At 38.4% G+C, this 23,869-nt stretch overlaps 1 protein-coding gene across 6 annotated transcripts in view; it reads left to right on the top strand.

Annotated features, from left to right (window-relative positions):
- The window catches only part of ZNF782 (zinc finger protein 782), a 36,514-nt gene extending 22,566 nt beyond the window's left edge, over positions 1-13,948 (top strand). For 4 of the 6 annotated variants that reach the window (XM_079109365.1, XM_079109363.1, XM_079109364.1 and 1 more), the window contains 2 exons: positions 3,258-3,359; positions 7,449-13,948. In XM_079109365.1, the coding sequence (XP_078965491.1) occupies positions 3,258-3,359; positions 7,449-9,313 (1,967 nt within the window). In that variant the 3' untranslated portion in view covers positions 9,314-13,948. The remainder of the gene's footprint in view (positions 1-3,257; positions 3,360-7,448) is intronic. The other 2 variants (XR_013758890.1, XM_079109367.1) reach the window with 2 other exon arrangements.
- The last annotated feature ends 9,921 nt before the right edge of the window (positions 13,949-23,869 follow it).

The raw sequence follows: 23,869 nt of genomic DNA, 5'->3' as shown, positions 1-23,869 counted from the left end.
ATGTCCAATCTGTCATTCTGCCTTTTAATTGCAGTAATTATTCCATTTGTATTTACTGTTTTTATTGATAGGGTTAAGTTTAAACATACTGCATAGCTATTCGCTAATCATTTTTCTCGATTCTTTTTTTTTGCTTTTCCTACCTAGTTTGGATTGCATATTTTTAATGATTCCATTTTATTTACATTATGGCTTATGAGCTGTTTCTCTCTTGTGGGTTATGTAGTTGCTGTAGAATTAACAACATACAGCCATTAACTTGTCATAGACTACCTTCAAATAATAATTTATTAGTTCATGTGTACTATAGAAATCTTAAGATAATTTTCGACAGTTCATCTTCCACCTTCTGTGGTTGTCACGTATCTTACATATTTATAAACCCTGTATTACATTGTTGTTCTAAGAGGTAGCATGTCATTTAAATAAGGCTCCTAAAACCGAGAGAAGTGTATTTCTTACCCTCTTTTGTAGTTTATGCTGTTCTTTATAAATTTATTTGTATGCATCTGAATTTCTATTAGTATCAGTTTTCTTCTCTTTGAAAAGTTCCTTTAATTTTTCATATCATGCATGTCAGTTGGTGATAAATTCTTTTACCTGTGTTTTTCTGAAATATGTTTATTTGCTAAGTGTATAATTCTGGGTTGATTTGTTTTTCTTTTAGTATTTTATAGGAGTTACTTCATTGCTTTATGGCTTGCATCATTTCTGATGAGAAGTCAATTTTTAATTCGTGATCTGTACAGATTAGGTCTCTTATTTTTTTATCAGTACCTTGGATAGTTTGCTTCATGTTTCTTCTCTGTGGCATTCGTGTGTTGTCTCGAATCTTCAAGTTCATATAATCTATCAAACCTGGAATATTTTGCCCATTATCTCTTCAAATTTCCCCCCATCTTTTTTTCCCCTCTGGAAGCTGATTATACCTGTTAGACCACATGTCACAGATTGCTGTTTGCTCTTTTCCAGTCTTGATTCCATGGGTTTCTTCTTTGATAGTTTTCATTGCTGTGCCCTAGAGTCACTATTCTATGTCTTTTGTGCTGGGGGTAATCAGGGATTGAACACAGGGGCCCTCGACCACTGAGCCACAACCCCAGCCCCTCTTATTTGTTTTCAACAGGTTTATTTTCCATTTCAGATGTTGTTTTTCATATCTAGAATTTGAATTTGGAACTTTTTTGATGACTTTTTCTAGTCATGATTTTATGTTTTCTTGGACACATGAAGTATAACTGCTCTTCTAATGGCCTTGACTGTTAAATCATGTGTCATTTCATGTTCTGTTTCTGCACCTGGGTTTTTTCCTTCTTTTTTTTTTTTTTGTGAATTTGTTTTTTATTGGGGTTTGGGAGCTGGAGTGGGAAGTCACCTTGGGGTATGCCCCTGCCCCCCAAGGAATGTCCGTTCTCATCTTCCTGTGATGCTCTTTGCAGTTTTTTCTTTTTCTTGGTGCTCCCTTTGCTGCCAGCAGCCTCTTCAGGTCCGCTGCTGACTGGCTCTTCCTTGGAAGAAAATCTCCTCCTCTTTTTCTTGGGGACACTCCTGCTGCCTGTCTCTTCAGGCTCGCTAGCTGTTTCTTCCTTGGGTGAAGACTTCTTCCTCTTAGGAAGACTTGTGCTGCCACCAGCTGTCTCCTCAAGATCACTACTAACCAATTCCTCCTTGGAAAAAGATCTCTTTTTCTTGGGTTTGGTGAAAGAGACAGATGGCTCTTCCATTCCATTCTCCTGAGGAGCCTCCTGGGGCTTTTGTTTTTTCTTCTTTTTGGGTTTTTCATTCGTCTCCTCACACTCCTCTGGAGTGCTACTGCTAATTCCTGAAGATGCCAGGGCAAGTGCAGCCAATCGCTTTTTTTCCTTCTTTAAGCACTTCTTCTCCTGTTTCTCCAATTTCCTGGTAATCTCAGCAGCCACTTCCTCTGCCTGAACCATTGCTTCCTTCATGACATCCAGATTCTTCCGTGGAATCTCTCCAGTCTCATAGAAGGACAGTTACTCCTCGACTTGTTCTTGAAGCTTCTCCCCAAATACACTTGTGGAAATCTCAGAGAAGCAATCGACTCGTGAGGCAATACTGCATTTGTTTGCCAGGTATCGGGAGATGCAGCCTTTGTTCTTGGCTGCTGCTCGGCCAATGAAGGTAGAGTGGAAAATGAGTCCATATTTTGGTGTGTTACCCCTTGTCGTCAGGGCTCTGGAAACTTGGTCCCTTGCTGGGCCCTGGGAATCACTTAGACACCAGGACTGGCTTTTCCTTCTTGATCGGAGTCATGTGTCCCTGATTCTGTTCATACCTACTGATTTTTATTTTTAACTAGGTGCCGGATAGTGTGAATGTCATGTTGTTGGGTGCTAGATGTTGTTGTCTTTTAAATATTTCAGAACCTTTTCTGGAATATCGTTAAGGTACTTGGAATTAGTACAGTCCTCCCAAGGTTTACTTTATGCTTTGTTGTGTTGGATTCAGAGTTCATAGCAGCGTAGAACTAATTTTGCTCCTGTAGTAATATACCCTTCTGGTTATTCTACCCTATTTGTCATGAGTTAGGAGGTTTTCTACCCTGGCTGGTGGTAACATAAAGTTCCTATCTCTGAGAATACTTTGGTGATTTTTTAGCCTGTTCTTTTTCACTGGTCTTTCCGACGTGCTTACACAGGTAAGAGTCCCTTCTGCAGACCTACACAACTCGGCATCAGTACAGCCATTTCTTCTCTGATATTTCACTCTACAGATTTAGCTGCCTTGGCTTCCTTAAACATCTAATCCTGTCACATCAACTCACTGAATCTGCCAGTCTGTTTAATGGTTTCTTTTCATGCTATGGTTTGGCAATTCTCTCAGCAACAACCTTTGATTATGATAGGGCTCACCCCATTTGTTTGTCTCCTGCCTTTCGTCTAATCTACAACCTTCATATATCTGACATGATTATTTTTAGATATCTGGTATGGAGAGGCAAATGAGTTTCTTTTACTCTACTATAGACAGAAATGGAAGTTCTCATGAAATTTCTTGTGTCAAATCCAACACATTGACCATTTTAGCATATAATGTTATCTAGGATTGCAGATCAGAGATTCACAGAAATTATTTATGAGTGTAAGAAAATATTTTTTTTATTGTCACTCTCCCTCCAAAAGGTATAGCAAACACCTTTAATGTGCCATTTGTGAAGCTGTACTTTCCTTCACATTCAGGAACAGTGGAATCTATGTAGCTAACTCAGGTTCTAAATTGTTTCCTACTTGCAGGGTTCTGCTTTACAAAACCAGAACTGATCTTTACATTGGAACAAGGAGAAGATCCATGGTCATTAGATAAAGAGAAAGCATGTCCAAACAGGAGTTCCTCAGGTGAGTTATTTGTGTACTGGCAGAAAGCTCACTGATTAACTAGGAAGACATATACTACTCAGTATACAGTCATATTTGTGGCTAAAAATCAACAGCAAGGACACAGAACAAAATCAATGAAAAAAAGGCAGGAGGCACTTACCAGGGAACAGGCACAAGCACAGAAACAGACACACTGGGTTCCCCAGCAATGAATTGTAATAGGTTGTCTACTCAGGAGTTCACGGGGCCTAGGAGCCCAGGATTTTTATCATGGGCTACTCACATAAGTACCTTCTATAGCATGTTCAGAAGTCCAGGCATTCAGATGGAAAGCACAGGTTCAGCAAATCATAGTTGATCAGATGATCTGTAAATCTGGTAGATGGTTTATAGGCACCTTTTATCTATCATGTATCAAAAGCCTAGACGTTCACACAGAAAGCACGTGCTCAGCATAGAGACGGTTTTGGTATAGTGAGCCCTTCTGAGCAGTGCTGGGAATCTTGGGAGTCCTCTTGAAATCTAAGGTTAGCAGAGGGCTAACCCTGAAGCAGTCCTTTCTCAGGCCTGCTGTCTCAAACCCACAGCATAATACAGAGTAAGACAAATGTATTTGCCTCATTAACTAATATAAATGGATTAAATTCACGTTTTAAAAGGCAATGATACCATGTTGTCTTAAAGAGATAGTTCAAACTATAGTTATGAATTGTTAAAGCAATAAGCATAATTCAGTGTTTATCTCACTCATACTAAGTGTTCAGATCAAAAAACAGATAAGGAAAAGGACATTTTAATAATGCCAGAGACAATTTAAAAATAATATATGTTTTAAATATCCACCAAATAAATTATCTCAATTTTTACTTTTAAAAAGAAAACTACAAGAATTGTAAGAAATGAACATATTAGATACAGTAGACTTTAATATTCCTATCTGATTTCAATAACAGAGCCAGTGATACCAGATGAGACTCTAGAATACTGCTCAGCATACTACACCCCTCAGATCAGATCCTGCCTGCTGCCCTTTAGGTAAAGAAAGATTTATTGGAACGCAGCCCTGTCTGCTTATGGGATCCTTCTGCAGAGTGAAGTCATTGTAACAGAGGCCATGCAGCAAGCACAGCCAGAGACTTCACTCTCTTCCTTTACTGAAAAAGTTTAATGACCCCCGCTCTAGAATTTATAAGTCAGCATGTTTTATTAAAATGAAGCTAACCTGTTTTTCAACTCTGTATTCTGAAAACAAAGAATAAATTCTGGTAAAATGACCTTGGAACACTGACAAAATGTAAATGTATTTTAGGGAAATGTCAGTAAGTTCCAGAGTAGAGAGATTATTTTCAATGAAACTCTTATTTGAATACAATATGATTTTAAAAAGTCTGTCTTGAAATTTAAAATGAACATGTAACTTTAAAAGCATATTTAAGAGTAATTAAAAAGTGTTCACTATTTAGAAGATTTAAAAAAATGAAGAACTTGCACATTGGAACCCATGGACAACAGGTAAAATAGTGCTTAGAAACTTGCAGTCTTATGTTGAAATTTTAGTCTTATTTTAAAAATCAAGAGTGTTGTGCTGGGGTTGTGGCTCAGTGGCAGAGCACTTGCCTACCATGTGTGAGATACTGGGTTTGATTCTTAGTGCCACATATTAAAAAAAAATAAATAAATAAAGGTCTATCAACAACTAAAATATATATTAAAAAAAAAAACAAGAATGTTTTCAAAGAAAAGTAAGTAAAGCAAAAGACATGATAAAGATAAAACTATAATGATGCAAATAGTAAAGCCAAAATATGGTTCTCATAATTAAAATAACTATATCCAGACAAGGGGAATAAAAAGCATTATTACAGAAAAGGGGAATAAAAAGCATTATTACTCATTTTAAGTTTTGGCTCAGATTCCTACTATCATCTTTTTCTTTCTTTCTTTTTTTTTTTTTTTTTAGTTAGTTTAGTTGTAGATGGACACAATACCTTTATTTATTTATTTTTATGTGATGCTGAGGATTGAACCCAGGGTCTCACATGTGCTAGGCAAGCCCTCTGCCACTGAGCTATAGCCCTAGCCCCCTACTCTAATCTTGAAATACTGTTATTTCTTTGTAAATTCTTACCTCACTTCATGAATGTGTCAAAAGAAGTGAAACTCTGCCAGAGAACACAGTCATTGAATGAGCTCCTTTACTCGCCTAGATTATAACCTAGGTGGATAAAACAGGGTGTTTCACTCTTCCATGCTCTAGTGTGCCCCATGTGTTTTTTAGTAACATTGTAAACTCTAGAGCCCTTTAGAAGAGAAATTTCATATTGCTTCATTCAGACAACACTCTCTCTTTCTAAATGAAATTACGTGTGTATAAGACAGGAATGGGAGTTGATTTGGAGAAAGAGTGGGAGTAAAAGGAAATTAGTGGAAATGAACCATGTAGATCATTTAGAGATTTGTAGGTCAAGGTGAGAGCAAAGATCCATGGACTAGTAAAGTGGTAACTGGAATACATAACGGGCAGGCAGTTAGTGTAAAACTTTGTTTCCTGAATCACATCTCTTAGATCTTTTATTTCTTAGTACCTAGGAAAATTAATTCAGTGTTTGAACGTTTTTAGCACAGGTCTGACATTTTTGTATAGAATATGTGAAGAAGCAGGGCAGTTGCATCAAATATGATGCAAGAAATACATGATGAGGAAATGTAAAGTACCTAGGGCCAGGTTGAAACAAGCCCTTAAGACTCTGATTCAATAGAAAATATGTTTAAAAAGTAGAATTAAGGATTGGAGAGGGAGAAGACTGGTGTTGGGGAAATGAGTGAGCAAATTGAAAGAAAATTAACACTTGATGATTTAGAAAGAGTCACTGCTAAACGTCTCTAATATAATGAACCAAGGCGCCAGAGGCAGAGTGGAACAGTGGATCCAGTCTAGACAGGAAATGACGAACTCCCATCAATTCACACTTCAGTTTCCCATTTGTGTTCCCATGATGCTGCTGTGGAGAGAATAAAGCATGGCCTTTGGGACTACTTCTTCCCACACAAGAAAATTAATGCCATTATAAATTATTTTGGTATTTATGCACAGAATGGAAACAATAGCAACAGCCAGAATGATAGGCTAATCATCATCTTGCCTTTGTAATCTGCATTTGACTGAGTAAGAATCTAGATCCAGTGTTACTCCCTGATGCAAATCCTGCTCAGCCCCTCTGTGGAGTGTGGAGAGTGCTGACAGAGAATGGGTGCTCCAGCCTGTACCAGTTCATCTTTTCAACAGTTTTGTGATCAATATCATGTTGAACACCAAACTGGCATTCCTGATAATCCTCAAGGCCAGGCCATTGTAGAATGAGCTCACTTATCTTTAAGTTATGAATATAAAAATAAAAAGCGGGAGATAATAGAACCCCACAAAATTGTTTAAATCGTGTTCTATTTGCATTGATTTTTTTGAACTGTGATGCTGAGGGTTGTACTGCAGCTGAGCAACATGTGGCTCACAGTAGTAGGCTTGACAGGTCTGGTCTAGTGGAAAGACTTACAGATGGGACAATGGAACGGACCAGATCAGTGATGCTTGTATCTTTTCAGAAAGCACAGTTCATCCTCTCTGGGTACCCGAACGTGCTGTTCACCATCACTATGACATCATCAGAGACCCCCAGTCTCAGCACTGCACCCCATACCTCTCCATTGATTTTGTTGGTGTTATTGTTGTCTTCTACTTAGTGCTGATAATCTCTGTCAAATTCATCACATTCCCTGATTTTTTTCTCCTCCAAGGATCTCAACTGTTTTAAATAAACTTCATTCCTAGTTGTTCCTTTCTTTCATATCCTTTTCTGTACTCACCTTTGAAAATTATATTTTAAGATGCCAAGTGCATGTGTATGTTCTTTTTTGTTTTCCTCTCATTCTACTTCAAAAAGCTTTTTTTAGGGGGGAAAAAAAGGTACATAAAGAGTATGTATCTGGAATTGTTGGAAAGCTGAGCCAGAAACCACAGAATCAAATATGTAATAGAACTTGCGTATATATGTCCCATTCATAACAGCTGTGTTAAGTACAATAAAGTATTTTTATTTTTCTCATTTTTAGAAGACTCCCAACCTGAAAAAGTCTCAGAGAAGAACCCAGAAAACCAAGGCAAACATTTGTGGCAAGTTTTGTTCACCAACAAATCATTGAATACAGAGCAAGAAATTTCCAAAAAACCATGTAATATGGAAATAAGTATTTTCCCTGCAAGAATGATGCCTTGTAAATGTACTATTTCAGGGCCTACTTGTCAAAGTCTCAGCCCATTGGCCTCATGCTGTCAATATTCAAGAGGAAAAACTTGTGAGCTTGACTTCTATGAGAGATGGCTCCTCAATATTAAGGAGTACAGAACTAATCCTAGAGAGAAATCTTCTGTTTACAGTAAGAATGCAAAAGCCCTCGTTCATGAGGAAGAAGTTATTCAGCATCAGACAATTCAGAATTTGGGGAAAGCTTTTCAATATAAGGAAAGTGGTAAAACTTTACTTGAAAAGGCTGCCCTCATTACTTCTCCTAGTGTCCACCAAAAAGTGAAATCTTATAAATTCAGTACATTTGGAGATAACCAAGGTGACAGATCCACCCTTTTCATCTCCCAGAGCATTCATTCAAAGGACAAGAGTCACTATGAGCTTAGTGAAAACAGGAATAGTTTCAGTAGGACCACCCAAAACACTGACATAGGAGGGAAATCTTTTGGCCACAAATCACACATTAGAGGACAACAGAGAATCCATATTGAGGTAAAGCACTTTGAATATGAAAAAAAGTTCAGCTATAATTCACCCCTCCTGGTACATCAGAGAACTCACACAACAGATAAGCCCTTTGACTTCAGCACATGTTCAGGGACATTCAACTGCCAGTCAACTCTTAGTGAGCATCCTAGAACTCACATAAGGGTGAGACCCTGTGAGTGTGAGGAATGTGGAAAATCCTACTCTGTGAATTCACACCTGATTCGGCCTCAGAAAAGTCATACCGGGGAAAAACCTTATGAATGTCATGAATGTGGGAAAGCTTTCAGTGAGAAGGCACGCCTCAGGAAACATCAGAGAACTCACACAGGAGAAAAACCGTATAAATGTGATGGATGTGAGAAATCCTTCAGTGCAAAGTCAGGCCTAAGAATCCATCAAAGAACTCACACGGGGGAGAAACCCTTTGAATGTAATGAATGTGGAAAATCTTTCAACTATAAGTCGATCCTCATAGTACATCAGAGAACTCACACAGGAGAGAAACCCTTTGAATGCAGTGAATGTGGAAAATCTTTCAGCCACATGTCAGGCCTCAGGAATCACCGGAGAACTCATACAGGAGAGAGACCATATAAATGTGACGAATGTGGGAAAGCTTTCAAATTGAAATCAGGCCTACGAAAGCACCACAGAACACATACAGGGGAGAAGCCCTACAAATGTAATCAGTGTGGAAAAGCTTTTGGACAGAAGTCCCAACTTAGAGGGCACAACAGAATTCACACGGGGGAGAAACCCTATAAATGTAATCATTGTGGGGAAGCATTCAGTCAGAAATCAAACCTCAGAGTGCATCACAGAACTCACACTGGGGAGAAACCCTATAAATGCGATGAATGTGGGAAAACGTTCAGGCAGAAATCAAATCTCAGAGGACACCAGAGAACTCACACAGGGGAGAAGCCCTATGACTGTAATGAATGTGGAAAAGCTTTTAGTGAGAAGTCAGTCCTGAGAAAGCACCAGCGAACTCACACAGGGGAGAAACCCTACAACTGTCATCAGTGCGGGGACGCTTTCAGTCAGAAATCAAACCTCAGAGTGCATCAGAGAACTCACACAGGAGAGAAACCTTACAGATGTGATAAATGTGGGAAAACCTTCAGCCAGAAATCAAGCCTTCGAGAACATCAGAAAGCTCATGCAGGATTAAATATATGATGTAAAGAACATGGGAAACATGGAGAGCCTTTCAACTGGAGTGCAAATCTCACTGGATATCACAGAACCTTTCTAGTGCAAAGAAGCACTAGAAATATAATGAATATAGGAAATATTCTGTGAATTCAATCCTCAGCTCATGTTGTAGAAAAAGCTTTGAGAAACTAATAAAAATGTGAAATTTTTATGCAAGCAATCAAAACTAATGAACCATCAGAGAAATCACAGTGAGAAAACCTAGAAAGTAATGAAAGGATGATAACCTTTAGCCAAAGGTTAGCTTTCTCAGTATAGTCTAAAATATTTAGAAGGTAGAGACCTAACCACATAATCACAACAGACAAGGAACGCAGGTAATGGGTGTGGGAAATCCTACAAAGATTAACTGTGAACGTGTTGACCAGTAACCATTTCCTTTTGTGTCCCATGCTACATCTAGACATTTCTCAACCACTCCCGCCAAAGGAGGTTGTATGGTTAACTTCTGGCTAATAGAATGTAGGGGTCAGGTACAGACAAGTCTCATTAAATACGTCTCAAATTTTCGATACTTTCTTCTGTTCCTCATCAGAATGGAGTGGAGATTACTTCTAGGGAAACGTTGGAATTCACACATTGAGAATGAAAGAGTTCCTGATGGCAGGAACCGTGGTCAAAGAAGGACTCCGTGAATGGGGTTTCCCTCCACATACTCAATTGGGATTTTTATAGTAAGAAGATAAACTTGTTCTCTGCTGAACTTCTGCAAGGTTGGGGATACTTGATATTGACCCAAACTCATCAACCCTTACTTAATAAAAACCTAAGGATGTGATTTCTGTGGGCATAGGAGCTCCTTGTGTATCAGAAAAGTCCATAGGAAAACCTGACAATATCCTGGTGGCTGTAGCTTCTGTCCACAACTGTCCACAGCTCTACTTTATCAGTCAGGTAAATATTGGGAGTAGAAATCCAATATTTTAACACACAGGAAGTCTATGAAGAAAGTAATATCTCATTAAATTTGTGATAATTGAGTTTTGAATGTATGAAAGTTTCAACAAGTCATCAAACTTTATTGTCTCTCAAAGATACAAGGGGAATCAATTTTGAGAAAGGTAAGTAATAGCAGTTATTTAGAAATTTTATATCAAAATTTGTTTCATATGTAATGTGAAAACATTAATAAAATAGACAATATTCAGACATTCACTCATACAAAAAAACTTGAACAAAAAAATAAATTGCATAAACAACAAAAGCATTGCATGTACATGAATATTTTCTGAGTTGTCATTTATGTATGAACTTGTGCACGGCACTTGCCAGGTATTTGTGTATTGAAACCCAACATAATTGTTATAGAATCACAATTGTTATTACCCCCTGCTTAATAACTGTTCTGATATCAGCCACAATTTCCCACATGTATATTAATAATAAACCTTGTACAGGAAATATCTGAAAATTGAGTATGCCATATCACATTCCCTTTATCCTGCTGCCTTCTGATGCGCATAAGGAAGAGCCCTTGTTCCTAAATGTTTTCTGTATGTTATTACCTCAGGGTCATTAATGCACATAAAGCACGTATGCACAAACACATGCGTCTTCAGCATCACCGTTTCCTCAGCAGCGTTGAGTATATCATATCAGTGGGCCCTTGGAAGGCATTCCTCTTTTGTTTACTGCAATTTTTTATTTTTAGGATTTTAGTTTTATTGTAGTTTCCATCTCTGCTGAAAGTACCCATCTGATCTTGCATGTTGTCTGTCTTTTCCATTACAGTCATCTTATGTGGTGGTTGGCATTCTCTGAGGTAAGCAACTGTTTGGGTCCTTGTTTTTCTTTGAGGACGCTGAGCGGTCCAGATTTTGGATTAGTTTTTTGCCCTCAGACCTTACTTATCTGATGCATTCAAGAAAAGTAGTGATTTTTCCAGCTGTTTTCTTGCTTCACAAATAGGAACAATGCTCTGTCCTGCTCTCTGCTTCCCTGAGGCATAACTGAAAGTCTCAGTTGATTTTTAAGAAATGTTTCTGGGTAGTTTGATGAAAGAAGGATGATTTTATTTTTCTTCCCCAAATGGTGCTAAACTAACTAACTGTATGTTCATTTATATTAAATGCACCCTGGTCTTTTACACTATAATTTTAAAATGTATTCAAAATCATATATACAAACATTGTAGCTAAAAGTATAAAATTTCTGTTAGAATACTGAAGAAATTAATTGTATTTTGAGGTATGAAGAGATTTTTAAGATAGAACTTAAAAAAGCATGAAACAAAAGTAATTTGGGATGTATTAAAATTTAAAGTTTTGCTTTTTACATTTTAACATGAAAATGAATAAGGGAACCACAGACTGGGAGAAACTATCTCTAATAGGTATATCTGACAAAGTACTTGCATCTGTATTAAAGAATGTTTATAATAGAGATTGTGGTGTGTACACTTAATTCAGTTCCTCACCGTGTCCTCTCACGAGACTTTCAGGATCAAGAGATTCTGACCAAGAGACAAAAGCAAAGTCATTCCATTCCCCAGTGGATTCAGTTGAGTACAGGCAATAAAATCAGGTGCAACTCCAAGAGGAGACCTTGGAGGAGAGCCAGGCTGGGCCTGTAAGGAATCACACATGAAGTGGCACATGTATTCATGCTGTGTCAAGGTCGTCGTCATCAATCCAAGAAGGTCCCCACTATTAGGACTTTTGAGAATATTTAACTGGGATTGCAATGTTTGGTTAGCTGTGAAGGTGCTGTAGTACTTGTTTTGGTTGGTTTGGTAATAAATATGTGAAATTTTGAAAAAAAAAAGTTTATGATTTAATAACATAAACCTAGATAGATAGAATTAGCAACTAAAGGAAAATGTCAAAACAGGCATTTTATAAAAGTTATATAGGAGGCCCACAAGTACTAGGAAAGATATGCAAAGTAAGCAAGGAAGTGCAAATGACATTTACAGTGTGATTCTATGACACATCCATTTGCTAGCTCCTTGTAAAGGTAATGATACCTACAACCAGCAATTCCTATTCTAGAAACAGAATGTGCAAAAACATCTATGTAGTATGTGCTCATAGTGACCCCAAATTGGAAGGAATCGCAGGGTCCGTCGATAGAAAAATACATGCACAGCAATGTTACCTTCCAATAGAATACCACTCATCAACAAAGGAGGATCTACTAATGCAGGTAACATCAATAGATCTCAACGAGATAATGCTGAGCCAGGCATAAGTGGGTAGAGTCACGTTATGCTATTTATATGAAATCTGGGAAAGACATATCTAATTTAGAGGAACAGAAAGGTTGTTTGCCTTAGTGAGGATTTGCTGAGTCCAGTTACAACATATGTTTTAGTCTAATGGGATGTTCTGTATCCAGATTGCAAAAGTGTTTACAAAGCTGTACAAATTTTCCTAGCTCCTCAAAATATACTGAAAATGTGTATGCTTTACATTATCTAAATTAGACCTTGATACAGTTGATCTTAAAAGTCACAGAAGTGCCCCATAATGTCCTCTAACACAGGAACTGCATCCGGATTTCTTTTAGGCAGTAGAATCACATCATAAGTGACCCCCGAGAGAAAAGAGGACTCAGATCAGCAGTTGATTTGGCTTTTACCATGGGCAAAAGATGAAGCTTCACTCTCTCTGCCATAGGTGTGTCATGACCTGAAAAAAATGCCATCATTTCGAATCATAAAGGGTTCCCTTCTGAGTGCAAAGCATCATGGGTTAGTGATATAGCTCATAATTTCAAAATGTCCCGTAGGTCAGTGGGGAATTTTAATAAGGACTGGGATAAGGGACTGAGCTTCCTGCTCAGAGCCCTTCCGTATTCCTGAGGAAAACTCCTCATCTGTGTGGGCATGACTGTGCTCACAAGTGCTTCAGCAGAAGGTTGGGTGAACTTGAACCAAGTGGCGAGGCAAAGGTAGTCTTGTATTTGGTGGTATAATTTATTTTCATATGGAAATCACCAGAGCAGGACAGAAGCCAATAGTCACAACACAAGAAAACAAGTATTGAAGAGGTCTATTGTTACAGAAAGGTGCAGTAGAAACCATGAAGTTGCCATCCATTTAAATTGCTGTGCTGGGATTTTCTAAAGCATAAAAAATAATATATGGTAAAATAGAAAAAAATGTCTTGCTGGGGGTGTGACTCAGTGGTAGAGTGGTTCCCTGTTATGTTGGAGGCTCAGGGTTCTATGCCCAGCATCAAAAAAATAATAATAAATTGCAGAACCTTATTTTTTCATTAATGCTTTAATATCAACCTAGATTTAAAATGGTGGAGGTGAAGCTTTCATTCCTGCTTTCCCATTCCCAGTAGATGCTTAGGTGACATCTTTGGAAAAACAGAATCCAAAGGTGAAACTCCTGCTCTGGGTTAACAGGCCAAGTGCCTGTCTCCCAGAAGAGCCATACCATCTCCAAGGCCTGGGCAGAATGGCCACCTGGCATGGATCACAGGCTGGTGTTTTCCAAACAGGCTTGTCAGGCAGGACGTGCGGGCCTCCTGCACAACCTGGTGGCCAGGCTCTGGAGGCGCAGGGTTTGAGCAGCTTCTGGGACCAGGCCCCAGAAAGGGCTATCAGTCAAAAGCTCCTGGGATTTCTGGTATCTGCTGATTTCATGGAGAGGAGTTAGGAGGTGGGAAACCACTAAGGTTGCAGCCTCGTGGGTGACCATGATAGGTGGACATTCCATGGCCTGCAATCATGGGGAAGCTTTTGCCGCTGAGTGGCGCTTCCCATGTACCTGCCTTCTCTCCCAGGTGGTCTTTCAGGTCAAGAGTGGCCTCAGCCCCTGCAGGAGGACAAAGGCTACAGCTGCCGACACCAAGTATGGCTTAGCTATGCACCACATCAAGTCCTAGCTGTGTATTAGATGGGGTGTGGGACACTTGCTCCGTAGGTTTGCAGAGTTCTAAATGACATTTCCAGCAACACTGGTAGTTTGTTTCACTTTATTAATTTTTTTGGGGGGGTGCAGTGAATGAACACAAATTCTAAATTTACTATTTTCCTGTTTTTTTCATATTATTTAGCTGTGAGTTCCTCCCTTGGTGCTGCTTTTGCTGTTGTCCCATGAGCCTTGGTATTTTGTATTTTCCTTTGCATTTGTCTCTAAGAACTTGGTAATATTCCTTGTGATTTCATCTTTCATTCTTTGATTAAGAGCACAATGTGCAGAAATTTGTTAATGTTCCAGTCTTCTTACTGTTGCTGATTCTTACTTCATCCCACTGTGTGTAGAGATCACTCTGTATAGTATCTGTCTCCGAAGCGCTACCCAGGACTGCCTTTGTGGACTGACATCATCTCTCCTGTGAATGCCCACGTGCACGTGAGAGGATGGTATTCTGCTGTTGGGTCTGTTAGGGCAGTTGTTTTCCTGCACTGTTCAAGTTCTGCTTGTCTTCTGTCTGGCTGTACAGTCCAACAATTAGAATTGAAGTTTCCATGTGTTATCAAGGAACTGTACTTCTCCCTTCGATGCTGTCCATTTTTGCTTCATGGATTTTGATGACCTATGTTACTAGCTCTGTAAATGTTATAAATGTTCTTTCTTCTTGCTTTGTTAAATATTTTACCAACCTGTTTTATTTAAATTCTGCTTTGTCTGATAGAATAACAACTTCTGCTCTCTCTTGGTTACTGTTTGCATGGAATATCTTCCATTGTTTTTCTGTACTGATTTCTGTGTTTGGTTCTGAAGTGAGTCTATTATCAACAGTCTTCACCCTCGTGACTGTGTGGTGGGCCAAGAGCTGCAGTTTGGTGCTCCTGTCGAGTGTTGCAGAAATTATCATATTCCATCTCCCTGACCAGGGAGAAGGTCAGAAGTCCAAGTTTGATGTATAAATTCTACTGAATGTGTTTTGTTTGTGCACTGTCACATTGGGGGACCACCTGTACTTACAGTGCAACTAGTACTATAGTCAAGCAAATGAACATACTTTTCCACATATATGCTAATATCCTTCGAAATCTACTCTGCATAAGTCCCAAATACAAATACAGTCTTACTTTGTCCTCCTGTTCTATGTTAGACCTTTTCATCCAATGTATATCCAACTTTTATCCTTTGATACCTCTCCCCAGTTCTACCCCACCCTGGAAGCCACTATTTTATTTTCTATTTGTATATATTTGACTTTATTCCACACCATATCTGAAATCTTATAATATTTTTCTTCGTGTACCTAGCGTAGTTCACTCAGCATCATGTCCTCCAGGTTCATCTGTGTTGTGGCAAATGTCAGGATCCCTTTTATCAAGCCTGAACAACACTCTGTACACACACACACACACACACACAATTTCTTTGTCTATTCATCCACCTTAGGTTGTTTTGTATTGTGGCTGCTGTGCTGTGGAGACCATGGGAATGCAGATCATCTCTGTGAAGTGCTGGTGTTGTTATCTTTGGATCTATAACCAGCAAAGGGTTTGTAGGTTTATATGGCCATACTGTTTTTTTGATTTTTTTAATGCAAACTCTATTGTTTTCTGTAGTGGCTACACCAATTTCCATTCCCACTAACAGTGTAGAAGGGCTCCCTCTTCTCCACACTCTTACTAGTACCTACTTTTTAAATAATAATCATCCTAATAGGTGTGTGGTGATATTATGGTTTTGATTTGCTTTTCCCTGACGAATTGTGATGTTGAGCACGCTTTTGTACATCTATTAAATCATTTTTATGTCTTCATTTGAGAAATGTCTATTAAAGTCCTTAATTCATTTTTAAAATCAGGTTTAGGTTTTTTGCTTGTTTGACTTTGCTTTTGTTTGAGATGTGTGAGTTCTTCATACAGTTTGGATATTAATCTGTTACCATATACACAGTTTGCAAATATTTTCCCCATCTGTAGGGGACTTTTTCATTTTATTGATTACTTTCTTTGCTGTGCAGAAGCTTATGGGTTTTATATAGTAATATTTATTTTATAGTTTGAGGTTTTTGCATGTTACTCAAAAAATAAATATGCAGACTAGTGTCAAGAATATTTCCCTCTTCCCACTTTGAATTTTCTTTGTGGGGGGTACTGGGGATTGAACTCAGGGGCACTCGACCACTGAGCCATTTCCTGAGCCCTGTTTTGTATTTTATTTGAAGACAGGGTCTCACTGAGTTGCTTAGCGCCTCCTGTGGCTGAGGCTGGCTTTTGAACTCATAATCCTCCTGCCTCAGCCTCCTGAGCCACTGGGATTACAGGTATGTGCCACTGTGCCCAGCTGTGCTATGAATTTTAATGTTTCAGGTATTTTTTTATTATTATTATTATTTATTTATTTATTTATTTTTATGTGGTGCTGAGGATTGAACCCAGTGCCTCACATGTTTGAGACAAGTGCTCTACCACTGAGCTACAGCCCCAGCTCAATATTTCAGATCTTCTATTTAGGTCTATCATCCATTTTGAGTTGACTATTGTGTGTGGTGTAAGATAAGCCTCCAGTTCTTCCATTGCATGTGGATAGCCAGTCTTCCCCCTGCCATTTATTGAAGAGAATGCCTTTCCCCCATTGTTTGTTGTGGGTGTGCTTGCCAAAATTAGTTGACTATATATGTTTCAATTTATTTCTGGGCTTGCTATTCTGCTCTGTTAGTCTACGTGTCTGTTATTAAGCTGGTACCATATTAGTTTTATTATAACTTTGTGGTGTAATTTGAAATCAGGATATGTGATGCCTCTGACCTTGTTTTTCTCTCTTAAAATTGCTTTGGCTGTTCCAGGGTCTTCTGTGGTTCCTGACAAATTGTAGAATTCCTGTGAAGAATGCTGTTGGAATTTTGGCAGGAATCTTTTGAATCTGTACATTGCTTTCAATAGTATGGACATTTTTTATTCTTCCAACCATGAATGTAGGATATCTTTCCCCTTGATTATTTCTTTTGTTAATATTTTATAATTCTCAGTGCCCAGATCCTTCACTTTCTATGTTAAATTTATTCCTATTTTATTCTCTTTGATGTTATCATAAATGAGACTTTAAAAAATTTTTTCCAGACAATTTGCTATTGGTATACAGAAAAGCAACTTTTTCTGGGAGACTGAAACAGGAAGATTGCAAGGTTGAGGCCAGCCTTGGCAACTTAGTAAGACATTGTCTCAAAATAAAAAAGGACTGGGCATGTAGCTCCGTGGTAAAGTACCTCTGGGTTCAATCCTCACTACCAAGGGGAAAAATCTGCAAAGAGGAATAATTATTTCTTCCTTTATAATTTGGAGGCCTTTTAGGTCTTTTTCTTGTCTGATTGCTCTTGCTAGTACTTTTAGTGCTATGTTGAATAGAAGTGATGAGAGTGGGCATCCCCTGCCACATACCAAATCTGAGAGGAAAAGATTTCAGATGTTTCCATTGATTATGCTAGCTCTGGCCTTTTCATGAATAGCCTTTATTATGTTGTGGAAATTTCCTTCTATACCTAATTTTTTTTAGAGCTTTTAATCAAGAAAGGATGTTGAATTGTGCTGAGTGCTACCATGTCAGTTGAGATAATCATGTGGTTCTCTTTCATTCTGTTAGTGAGATGCATTGCATTGGTTTGCATATGTTAAACTAGACTTGCATATTAGGAGTAAATCCCAGTTGGTCCTGATGCATAATCTTGTTGATGTATTATTGAATTTGATTTGCTAGTATTTCATTAAGAATTTTCACATCAATATTTATCAGAGATATTGGCATATGGTTTGCTTATGTTATCTTTGCCTTATATCAAGGTGATGCTGGCCTCATCAAATGTGTTTGCAAGTATGCTCTCTTGCTCTATTTTTGGAAGAGTTTAAGAAATATTTATGTTAGGGCCCAACACCCAGTCTTCAACCTTAGCCTACACAGTTTCTGGCATGCTGAGCAGGCCGCTCTCCACTGCCTGTTGGTGGCCACAGCAACCCTGGCCAACCCCTAAGGCTTCATACAACCTACTCCCCCAGCCCCAAAGCCACTATCCATTCGCTCGCCAATGTTCCTATGGACCACAAGAGATAGGAGGAGTTTGATGCTTACTGGATGATGTACTTCAACAAGCAGACAGAGATGCCAGACACTAATGCCTGGGAATTGTGTAAAAGGTTGAACTCACTTGTTGGCTATGATCTGGTTTCAGAACCCAAAATCATTGATAATTCTTTGTGGGCATGTAGTTGGTTAAATGATTTTCCTGATACTGTTTGTATCTTAGAGATTGTTAAGGACAAAACAGGACGTCATAAGGAAATCTACTCCTGTCTCAACCAGGAACTTGGACCAACTGTAAATGAACTGTTAATCTCCCCTCTAGAGGAACTGTGTTTTTGGTATTACTACTTGATTGTAAAACACCACCTTCAAATGTTGGTGATAACATACTACCTTATTTGAACAAGTTTTCTTCATTCATTATTAAATCATGTAATGGTAACTTGGACTTTAATTAAAAGGAAATGAGTTTGAACTGGAATAAAAAGGGGAGGGAGGGAGGTGAAGGTGTAGTTCAGTGGTAGAGTGCTTGGCTAGTATGCTCCACCCCCAGCACTAAAGGAAAATAGGAAAGTGTTCATATTCTTTGAATATTTGGTACAATGTAGCCATAAAACCACCTGGTCCTGAGCTTTTTCCCATGTTTTTTATTGGTGCACTGTAATCATACATAATGGTGAGATTCATTGTTATGTATTCATACATGCACACAATATAACATAATTTAAAAATCATTTTTTTACGTGTAGATGAACCCAATACCTTTATTTTACTTATTTTTATGTAGTGCTGAGGATTGAACCCAGTGCCTCCCACATGCTCGGCAAGTGCTCTACCACTGAGCCACATCCACAGCCCCAAGATAACATTATAATTTGTCCAGTCTCATTCCCCAGTATTTCCCCTTTCCCTCTTCTCCTCCCTGCTCTGTGCCTTTACTCTACTCTATTCTCCCTTCAGTTCTCATGAGATCCTCACTGCCCCCGCCTCTTTTCCTCTTTCCTTTCTAGCGTCCACATGAGAGAAAACATACAACCCTTGACTTTGATGTTAGCTTATTTCCCTTAATATAATGTTCTCAAGTTATTAGGAAGTCGTTAATTATCACTTCAGTCTCTTTATTGCTTCCATGTCTTCTTCATTAAATCTTGGCAGGTTCTATTTTTCCAGGAATTTATTTCTTCTAGGTTATCCGATTTAATAATCACATAATTGTTAATAATAGCCCGATATGGCCCTTTTTATTTCTGAGGCATCTGTTTGAATATCTCCACTTTCATTTCTGATTTTTTTTAGTCTTCTCTGTATTTTTCTAGTTTTCCTAAGTGTTCTGTCAATTTTGTTTATTCTTTTCAAAAAAGCCATCTCTTAGCCTCTTTTATCTTCTATATTTTTTCTAGTCTCAATTTCACTTATTTCCATTCTGATCTTTATAATCTTCCTCTGCTAACTTCAAATTTAGTTTGTTCTTCTTCTAGTTCTTTGAAGTATAATGTTGAGCTATTTATTTGAGATGTTGCTTTTTTTGATGTAGATATTTATTTATATCCCCATTACAGTTGCTTTCATTGTATCTCATAGGTTTTGATATGTTGATTCCATTTTTGTTTGCCTCAAGATGTTTTTTAATTTCCCTTTTGATTTATTTTTTCATCTTTCGCTTGTTCAGGAATTTGTAGTTAATTTCCACATATTCGAACTTTCCAGAATTCCTATTGTTAACTTGTCTTTTTATACCATATGGTCAGAAATGATACGTGATATGATTTAGATCTTTTAAAATTTGTTGAAACACGTTTCAAGACCTAGCGTGATCTCTCCTAGAGAATGTCCCACATGCCCTCGAGGGTAATATGTATTCTTCTGCAGTTGTTGGGATGATCTGTATATGTATCATAGGTCCACTTTAAAATGTAGTTCAAATCCAGTGTTTCCTTATTTTCTAATTGAAAGAGGGAACCATGTGCCCATGGTTGAAAGTAATGTGTTGAGCCGCGCGCAGTGGCGCATGCCAGTGGCCCGAGAGGCTGAGGCAGGAGGATCACAAGTTCAAAAGTGAGGTGCTAAGCAACTCAGTGAGACCCTGTTTCTAAATAAAATACAAAATAGGGCTGGAGATGTAGCTCAGAGGCCAAGTACCCCTGAGTTCAATCCCCAGTACCCCCCCAAAAGTAATGTGTTTAAGATCCCCTACTACTATCGTATTGCCATTTCTCCATATTCATAAATATTTACTTTATATATTTAGGTGCACCAATGTTGAGCTCATATATATTTACAATTGTTAGGTGGTCTTACTCAGTTGACCCCCTCGTCATTTTATAATGACTTCTTTAACCCTTGTGAAACTCTTCTGCTTAAAGTCTGCTTCATCTGATGTAAGTACAGCCGCCCCTGCACTCTGTACTGTTTGCATAGGACATCTTTTTCTGTCTTTCACTTGCAGACTATGTGTATCCTCATAGTGAATGGCTAATAATTTTTATTTCCTTGGCATCTGTTCTGAATCCAACTTGGACTTTCTCCTACTTAGTCACTCTTAACAGTTTCCAGTTCCTCACCCTCTCAGTTCCTCAGTGTGGATGATCCAGATACCTGCCTTGTACAACTGCCCCTTGGTGACCACCTTCCTATGGTACGCCAAGATACAACCTGCTTGACTCATCCCACTGACCCTGACACCCTGCACGGACTGCATACAAATGTGACCGTGACCATGCATGACCGACCCCACAGAACTCATGCCTCCTTGCTATTTAACACACCAACTAGAACTCGCATGGGAAATCTGCTCAGGTGATGTCCTGGGCCCCAGTAAAGGCCTACTGGACGCACAGGTCTGCCCTCCCAGTCAGTCTCAGTCTCATTCATTCATTCCCCTCCCCCTCTGCCATTGCTTCCAGACTAAGGTCTGAGACTCTGGGTTGCACCCCAGGAGGTTAGGTTTGAGAAGTGTATTTGCTGTGACGTTGACTCAGAAGGACAGGGCACAGAAGCAGCATGACTCTGGGTTTGAAGAGGTACTCTGGAGGCTTGCAGAGCAGGGCATAATAGCAACTCGGGTCACATGGATATGAGGGCTGTTTAGAAACTCAGGCCCAGGGCTCAGCAGTGACTCCAGTCTCTGGGATGGCAGATGCTGCAGTAGCCCAGGTCCCAGAGGTATGGTGCACTGTCACCAGAACCTACATAGGTAGAAGTGTGAAAACAGAACTAGCATGAATATTTTTCCTTCTTTGCAATTTCATGGATGGAATATTTGTTCTTAACATAGATATTAACACCCTCAGCATGAAATTGTTTTCCTTTTTACCTGTGGCTTCCCTTTGACATATCAGAATCGCAGAATAAGGCAACTGCTAAGGTTTGAATGCTTCTCCCCTCTGAAACTCATGAGTGACATTGGTGCCCATTAATAGTGAGTGCGGGCATCTCCCTTTGTTTTCTGCCCTGTGAAGAACTCATGTCCCTCTGCCTCCCCTGCATTCGAGGATGCAGTATTCCAAGCACCACCCTTACCACATATCAAACCTGCTGGTACCTTCATCTGGACCTTCTCAGGCTCCAGAACTGTGGGAAATAAGTTTCTGTTCTTTATAAATTACCCAGTCTCAGCTATTCTGTTACAGCATCACAACACAGACTAAGATAGCAATGATGTCCATACTCATATTCAGCCTAATCCTGCAAATTCAGCCACTGGAGTAAGACAACAGAAAGACATAAAATTCCTACAGTCATACAGGAATAAACAAAATGGTCTCTGTTTTCAGGAGAAAAACAATTTGTAGAAAATGTCCAACCTAGAAGGAAAAAAGGAAAAAACTAGTTAGTATAAAATAGCAGCATATGGCCAATATACAAAGGCAATTCTATTCCTATACGCCAGAGATGAACAACTGGAATTTGACAGTTTTTTTAAAAATCTATAATTACAAAAAAAAAAAAAAAAAAAAAAAAAAAGCAAGGGAGGATAAGAAAGGAAAAAGAAAAGACGTACAAATCTATCAAAATAAGTGTGGTAAATGTGTGCTGAAAATTATAAAGCTCAGAGGAAATAAAGATGAATGTGAGATACACCATTTTCATGAACTAAAATACTAAATATTAAGATGCCAGTTCTTCCAAATTTCAGCAATTGTCCTTACAAATATCAGTATGTCTTCAATGGCAAAGTAACTAGAACTGAGAATTTTAAAGAAAGAGAAACAAAATTGGAGGATTTATGCTATCAGATTTCACATCTTTCTATAAAATTAGACTAATTTGAACAGTATAACTGCAAAAGAATAGGCATATAAGGCAATTCAAAGACATGATTTTTCAGTGAATTGAAAATTTTAAAAAATGTATGTGAATGCTACATTACACTGGCTTTTTATAATTGTCAAAAATTGTGAACTACCAGCTGTCCTGGATGGATGAATAAACACTAGGAAGTCAGTGAGAGACACTTTAAAAACAGGATGGTTCATAGCTTCAAAGTGTCTCACTGCAAACATCTGTTGGTTACCTTGGTACTGCATGTACTCTGGCAGCTCCCAACTGGGAAAAGCTGGAGCAGAGCTCTGCAGGCATTGGCGAAGTCAGTGGCATCAGGAGCAATTGCCTGGAAAGGAGATGAGGAGTTTTATTACTTAGAAACCCTATTTGTTTACCCTAAAATCTTAAGAACTTTGGACATTTAACTTGGACACAGTGGTGCATGCCTTATAATCTTAGCTACTCTGGAAGTTAAGGCAGAGGATCACAAGTTTGAGGCCAGCCAGGGCAACTTGGTGATAGTGTGTCTCAAAATTTTTAAAAGGGCCAGTGATATAGTTCGGAAGGAGAAAATTCCTGGATTCAGTCCCCAGTACACACACACACACACACACACACACACAGAAATTGCTTTTAATTGGTCATAGCTTTAACCCTTGTGAAAAAAATTTATTGTAATGTTAGTGCCATGGACATGTCCTTCCTTTCTTCCAGTGCCCATCTGTTTTAAGGAGGATAGAGCCATCTCTGATACATGCACTGATACATTCTTCCTTTCTCTTCCTGGACTTCAGTTTCACTGCAACAGATCAATTTTAAAATACTTAACAATGGCTGACAAGTTAAATATAGAGACATTTTTAATATTTTTCTGATCATTTTAAGTTTTTTTTATTAAAATGAAACTTGGAATAGTTAAGTTAAACAAAAGATGTCAAAAAAGAAAAACTATACATACAAGTCTTAGAACGCTGACTAGAATTTTGTTCAATGATAGTATTTTTCATCAAGCATTTATTAAAGTTTTATTAGTATCAACACTAAAATTGTATACCTTGATTCACATAAATTACACTAGCTTAAAAATAATTGCCTTTTTTTGCTAATCAAAACTCATTCATGTTTATCATTGCCAAATAAAATCACCTGTCAAAGTATCAGTGATGAAAACTGTGCACATACACATATGTATATTAGTAAAAAGAATGTCATAAAATATGTCCAGAGGTTTCTAACATTGTTTCTAATTTGAGAAGTGTGTACATATAAGATTTAGGCAAGTTTCTCTCCAGGATATGCATAATTTACATAATTTTTTGAAG

The sequence above is a fragment of the Sciurus vulgaris genome (assembly GCF_902686455.1).
Source record: "Sciurus vulgaris genome assembly, chromosome: 13".
Taxonomy (NCBI): Eukaryota; Metazoa; Chordata; class Mammalia; order Rodentia; family Sciuridae; genus Sciurus; species Sciurus vulgaris.
Note: the sequence above shows the minus strand (reverse complement) of the source record. Positions and strands in the feature narration are given on the sequence as shown.